We start from the raw sequence: 6,960 nt of genomic DNA, 5'->3' as shown, positions 1-6,960 counted from the left end.
TACATACAGCTAAGCTTACAAAGTAATATTCGTAAATATTTAATAACTTATTCTTATAAAAATACTAATATTAAATCTATTTATAAACAATTATTTATACGTGAAAAATATTATCGTTTTAAACGTATTAAAAAATATTTATATAGAAATAATAAAAATGTTTTACAAAATAAATCTAAAAATAATTATATATCTAACTTAAATATTATTGATTCTAATATGAAATTCAATGATAATTTATTTTTTATTGATTTATTTATTAATTTTAATGTACGTAAATTAAATAAATTATATAATTCAATAAATTATACTAAAATAAATAAATTTAATTTATATCGAAATTATAAAAATGATATTAATATTAAATTACAACCTAATATTAAACATAACTTTAAAATTAAAAATAATCATAAAAAATCTAAAATTAAATTTTATACTTTTATTTTGAATAATAAAGATTATAATAATATTGGTAAATATAGAAGTATTGATAAATTAAAAGCAAATTCTATAATTAATAAATTTACTTATATATATAATCATCGTACTTATATAGCTTCTCAAAATAATTCAAAATATATTTATAATTATTATAAATCAAAAAATTATATAAAATCTTCAAAACGTAATAAAAAATTTAAAATTTATGTAAGAAGAAGACGTCGTCAATTTAAATATAGATATGGTTTTTATTTTATAAAATTAAAAAAATATAATCATACTAATATTAAATATAAATTATATAATTTTTCTAAAAAAAGTATTTATAATAATGTTAATAATATTTATAAAATATATATTTATTATTCTGTTCATTATAAAAAATATAAATTAATTAAATATTTATTTAATAATTATATTTTTAGAGAATATTCTTATATTTTAGATAAATTAATCTCTAAAAATTTAAATATTAAAACTTACAATGAAAATTATATTAAACAATTATATTATAATTTATTATATTCAAAATTATTTAATTTTAAAATATATGATAATATGTTATATAATAATTTTAAATATAATAGAAATTTAAAAATTTTGATTAATTATTTTATACTTATTAAACGTTTTTATAAATAAAAACAATTAATTAATATATAAAATATTAATCAACAGGTGAATAAAAACTAAATGGTTTTAGTATCAAATTGTGGTTTTGACTTGTTTAGGTTCGATTCCTATTATTTACCCTAATATCATATCTATAACTCAGTTGGTTAGAGTATACGCCTGATAAGCGTAAAGTCATTGGTTCAAGTCCAATTAGATATATTTGGATTAGATAACATAAATGGTTAATGTGAGAAACTGCAAATTTCTTTAAATTGGTTCGATTCCATTTCTAATCTTTTGGAGGTATAATTTAAATGGTAAAATATATGATTTGCATTCATAAGAAACAGGTTCGATTCCTGTTATTTCCATTATATTAAAGTAAGTTTAAATTTTAATATAGTAAGTATAAATTAGTAATAATATGAATTTTTTATTTGTAAATAAAAACAAAAGAAATAGAGATAAAAGAATTTGTCAAAATTATTCAAGAAATTATTTAAAATTATTAATAATACATAATTTATTTAATGTAAAAAATATTATGATTGAAAAAAAATTGATATATTTAATTTTAGTACAATATCAAGATATTTTAAAAAATAGATATAATTATAAAGTATATCATAAAGATATTAGTTTTTTATCAGGTCGTACTAGAGCTATTTTTACAAAATATGGTATATCTAGAACTGATTTTAAAAAATTAATGATTTATCATCAAATTCCTAATATTAAAAAATCTAGTTGGTAAAATTATTAAATGCTCACTTTAATTTATATTATAAATTCTATAAATAATGCTATAATGCATAAAAAATCTAAAGTTATTATTAAAAGATTCAATAATTTAAGTTTAAATGTTTTAAAAATTTTACAAAATTTAAATGTAATTGAATCTTTTATTATTAATAATTCTTTTACCGAATGTAAAATATATTTATATACTTATGTAAATTATTTTACTAAAATTATTTGTATAACTAAACCTAGTAAATATATTTATTATAGTAAAAATGATTTAATTAAATTAAGATCTATGGATATGTTTAATGATTATATATTATCTATTGATCATAATAAAACTGCTATAGTAACTATTGATGATGCAATTCGTTTAAATAAAGGTGGTCTTTTATTATTAAAAGTTATAAAAAATCGATAAAAAATGTACAAACTTCAATTAAATAAATTTAAAAATATACGTATAATTTTAACTAATAAATATGTAATTATTATTAATAAAAATGGTATTATAAAATTTAATACTAATTTTTTTAATATGTTTATAAAAGATAATAATTTATATTTAAATTTATTAAAATACAAAAATATTTATAATAATTTAAATTTATATTACATTAATAAATTTTATTTATATAATTTTGAAAAAAGTAATAAAAAATTATTAAATTATTATAATATTTATTTAGCAACTTTATATTATGGTATTTATTATTTAGTTTATAATTATAATTTAACTATAATTTTAAAAGGTGTTGGCTATAAATTTATTATAGAAAATAATATTTTAAAAATTAGAGTTGGCTATAGCCATTATATTCAATATTATATTGATCCTGATGTTTATATGATGATTAAAAATCCAACTACTCTTTGTTTATATAGTAATAATAAAATTATTTTGACTAAAATTGCAGCACGTTTAAAATTATATAAAAAAACAAATTATTATAAAGGTACTGGTATTTTTTATAGTGATGAATTTATAACTTTAAAAAAAAAAAATAATAGCAAAAATGCTCAATAATAATCAAATTTTAAACAATTCTCATTTAAGTATTTTAAGAAATAAATATTTTTTTATCTTATGTTTATATTTAAAAAATAAAACAAATTCTGATTTTATATCTGAATTTTTATTTATAGGTTATAAATATAATTATTTAATATTAAATATAAATACATTAATTAAAAATTTAAAAAAAATTTTATCTTTAATTGCTAAAATATCTTCAAAAAATGGTAATATTTTAGTTTTACACACAAGTAATAAAGTATTAAATAATTTATTACAAATTAATTGCAAAAAATTAAAAGTAAATTTTTTATTAGAATCTGAAAATAATCCACAAGATAATTTAGTAAAATCTTTAAAAAAATTTCCAGATTTAGTTATTAGTTTTGATTATAAAGCTAATATGTATTTTTTAATGAAATTAGCTCACTTTAATGTTCCAGTTATTTGTTTTACTGATTTTTTAAGCAGAAATATTGTAAATAATATGTTTTATTATTTAATTATTAATAATAATTCTTTATATATTAATGTTATGTTAATATATTTTGTTTTTAATAGTATTAGTAATAGTAAACAATATTTTTTAAATAAATAAATAATAGAAAATGATTCAAAATTGTAGTAAATTAAAAGTTTATGATAATAGTGGTGCTAGTATTGTTAAATGTTTCAAAAATTTAAAATATAAAAATAATAATAAATTAAATGCTATTGTTAAAGTTTCTGTAAAAGAATTAAAACTTCATAGAAAAACTTCAATTAAAAAAGGTCAAATCTATAATGCATTAATTTTAAAATCTCGTTATAATTTACCAAGATTTAATGGTCAAAAAATATTATTTGAAACCAATGGTTGTATATTAATTGATAATATTAATTTTAAAAATAAAAAAAATCGTAATAAAATAAATGTAATTGGTTCCACAGTAACAGGTCTTGTATTAAAAGAATTTCGTATTTATTCAATTAAATTAAATATGAACGCTATTAATATTTTATAAAAATGGTTTCAACATATATTCATAATATAAATCATAATAGATATTTGAAAATTAATCATTCTAATAGTTATAAATATAGTAAATTAAATGATATTAAATTAAACATTAAATTTAAAAAAGATTTAAATAATAAATTTAATATTCTTTGTATTTTTTTTTTATTTAAACATTTAACTTTTCAAAATGGTTTTATTATTATAACTAATAAACGTAGTAAAAAAATAATAGGATTAAAAATAATATTAAAACATGAATTAATGTATAAATTTTTTGGTTTTTTAATAAATAATTTTATAAATCAACCTGAAATTCAAAATAATATAAAAATTAAATCTTTTGATAATAATAATAATTATATTTTAAGTTTAGTAAAAAGTAATCATTATTATTTTGAAAAAGTATTAATAAATCCTTTTTTTAAAAATGTATTACCTTGCTTTGATATGATTTTAATTTTTAATTTTAAAAATAGTACAAGTATCTTTGATAATATATTTTTATTGAATTTATATAAATTATATTTTATATAAAATTATTCAATATATTAACTATATAAAAATATTGCCCTAATTTATTAATTATATTATTTTTTATTATAATTTTTAAAAACAAAAAAGAATAATACAAATAATATAATTAATAAATTAAAGAAATCTAAACTACTTAAAATTATAAGTAATGTTAAACTTACTAAAAAAATTAAAGCATAATGATAGAAGAAACCAGTTTGTATTTCTGCAGTATTTTTACTTAATTTTTCTAAGATATCATTTAAAACTCTAGGACCTAATATGTTGTAAATACCTTTATCAAATACAGCATATAAAGGATTATAACTAATAAATAATATTTTTTGATAAATTACTTCAGAATATAATTTATCAAGGAACCATTTTTTATTTAAGAATAAATAAATATTTCTAAATAAATTATTATTTATTAAATTATTTAAATATTTAGTTAAATAAGTATAAATATAACATGCTAAAATTAAACCAAGAGTTGCAGATACAATTGGTAAAATTTTAATTACAAAAGGTAAGAATTCAGCTTCGATTAAATTATTATTTTCAAAAGTAATATTTAAAGCATTACCCCAGAAAGTAGAACCTAAACCTACAGCCATATCTTTTGTGAAATAACCTACAAATATACTAAATATAGATAAAATAAATAATGGTAAACCTAATAATAATGGAGCATCATGAGCTTTGTTTATTATTTGTTTATAAGCATTTGTTTTAGTTATAAAAGTTAAAATAAGTAATCTTACAGAATAGAAAGCAGTAAAGAATGCAGCTAATGTACCTAAAATATAAGCAAAATGACCAGAAATAGAATAAGTTGCAAAAGATAATTCTAAGATTAAATCTTTAGAATAATAACCAGATAAGAATGGTACACCTAATAATGCAAAAGAACCTATTAAGAACATTGCATAAGTAAATGGTAAAATTTTTAATAAACCACCCATTTTACGCATATCTTGTTCATCATGCATAGAATGTATAACAGAACCTGCACTTAAGAATAATAATGCTTTAAAGAAAGCATGATTTGCTAAATGATACATACTTACATTATAACCAGAAATACCACAAGCAAAAACCATATAACCTAATTGGCTACAAGTAGAATATGCAATAACTTTTTTTAAATCGTTTTGTACTAAACCTATAGAAGCAGAATAAAAAGCAGTTATAGCACCAACAATTGTAACAATAGTTAAAGCAGTAGGAGCATATTCAAAAATAAAAGAGCTTCTACAAATAACAAAAACACCAGCAGTAACCATGGTAGCAGCATGAATTAATGCAGAAACAGGTGTAGGACCTTCCATAGCATCAGGTAACCATACATGTAAACCAACTTGAGCAGATTTACCAACAGCACCTATAAAAATGAAAATACAAATTAAATTTAATACACTGATATCATAATTAAATATATTAATAGTAGAGTTTACAAAATTATAAGCTAAAGCAAATACAGTAGAATAATCTACAGATTTAAAAACATAGAAAATAGTTACAATAGCAAAAATAATATTGATATCACCTACTCTATTTACTAACATAGCTTTAATAGCAGCTTTATTAGCTTGAATTCTAGTATACCAAAAATTAATTAATAAATAGGAACATAAACCGACACCTTCCCAACCTACGAACATTTGAATATAATTGTTAGCTGTAACTAAGACAATCATAAAGAAAGTGAATAAAGATAAATAAGACATAAAACGATTTATATGAGGATCATGAGACATATAACTTATAGAATAAATATGAACAACAGTAGAAATAGTTAAAACAACTACTAACATTGTTGCAGTTAAGCTATCAAATATAAAATCCCAATATAATTTAAAAGAACCTGCAATAATCCAAGGACTTAATGTTATATAACAAGGACAGTCACAAAAACATACTTCATAAAAAATAAAGTAACTGATTATACAAGTTAATAAAATAAAACCACTAGCAATACGAGTGGTACCTTCTTTAGTTAATAAATTTCCGAAAAAACCAGTAACAATAGTTGATAATAATGGTATAAATATTACGAGTAAATACATGTTGTTTTATTTGTTTATTTTTTAAATTTAAAATTGCAATTAACTTAGCTATATTAAAACCTTAAGGTTTTTATAATAAAATACATTTTATAAAAACCTTCAATTAAAAAATTAATAAGATAATAATTTTACAATTGATTTTCTTTTTTTTTTAATTGATATTTTACGTTTTCTACAACCATTGAAAGGTATAGGAGTTATATTAAATATATTATTTATTTTTATAACTTTATTTATATTTTTAATAATAGGTTTTAAACGTCTGCTATAATGATTTCTAAAATAAATATTTAATTTTGTTAAATTTTTATCAGTTTGTTTTAAATTTTGTAAATATTCTATTATAGTTTCTCCAAACATTTTATAAGCAAATTGAGATTGTTTAGATCTACCTTTAAAACCAAGTGTTGTTATTGTTTTTGTATGTATATTTTTATTTGTAAATATAGTAACAAATAAGTTATTTTTTGTTTTTTTTATATAAATTTTTATAGTATTATTTTTAGTATTAATTGATTCTTTATATTTTATAAATTTATATGTATTAAGTTCATCTTTTTTTT

The 6,960-nt window shown here is 17.0% G+C and overlaps 2 protein-coding genes; one reads left to right on the top strand and one right to left on the bottom strand.

The window, feature by feature from the left end:
* Positions 1-1,742: 1,742 nt before the first annotated feature.
* Positions 1,743-3,819, top strand: GSBLH_T00003635001 (uncharacterized protein; the record flags this gene model as incomplete). XM_013042418.1 has 1 exon in its annotated part: positions 1,743-3,819. The coding sequence occupies exon 1, from the start codon at positions 3,424-3,426 to the stop codon at positions 3,817-3,819; it is 396 nt and encodes a 131-aa protein (XP_012897872.1). The 5' UTR covers positions 1,743-3,423.
* Positions 3,820-4,402: 583 nt separating this feature from the next.
* On the bottom strand, positions 4,403-6,397 carry GSBLH_T00003634001 (uncharacterized protein; the record flags this gene model as incomplete). Its single annotated transcript, XM_013042417.1, has 1 exon — positions 4,403-6,397. The coding sequence occupies one exon, from the start codon at positions 6,395-6,397 to the stop codon at positions 4,403-4,405; it is 1,995 nt and encodes a 664-aa protein (XP_012897871.1).
* Positions 6,398-6,960: the final 563 nt, after the last annotated feature.

The sequence above is a fragment of the Blastocystis hominis genome (genome assembly GCF_000151665.1).
Source record: "Blastocystis hominis, Singapore isolate B (sub-type 7) whole genome shotgun sequence assembly, scaffold_32".
Taxonomy (NCBI): domain Eukaryota; class Bigyra; order Opalinata; family Blastocystidae; genus Blastocystis; species Blastocystis hominis.
This window is presented reverse-complemented; position numbering and strand designations above follow the sequence as displayed.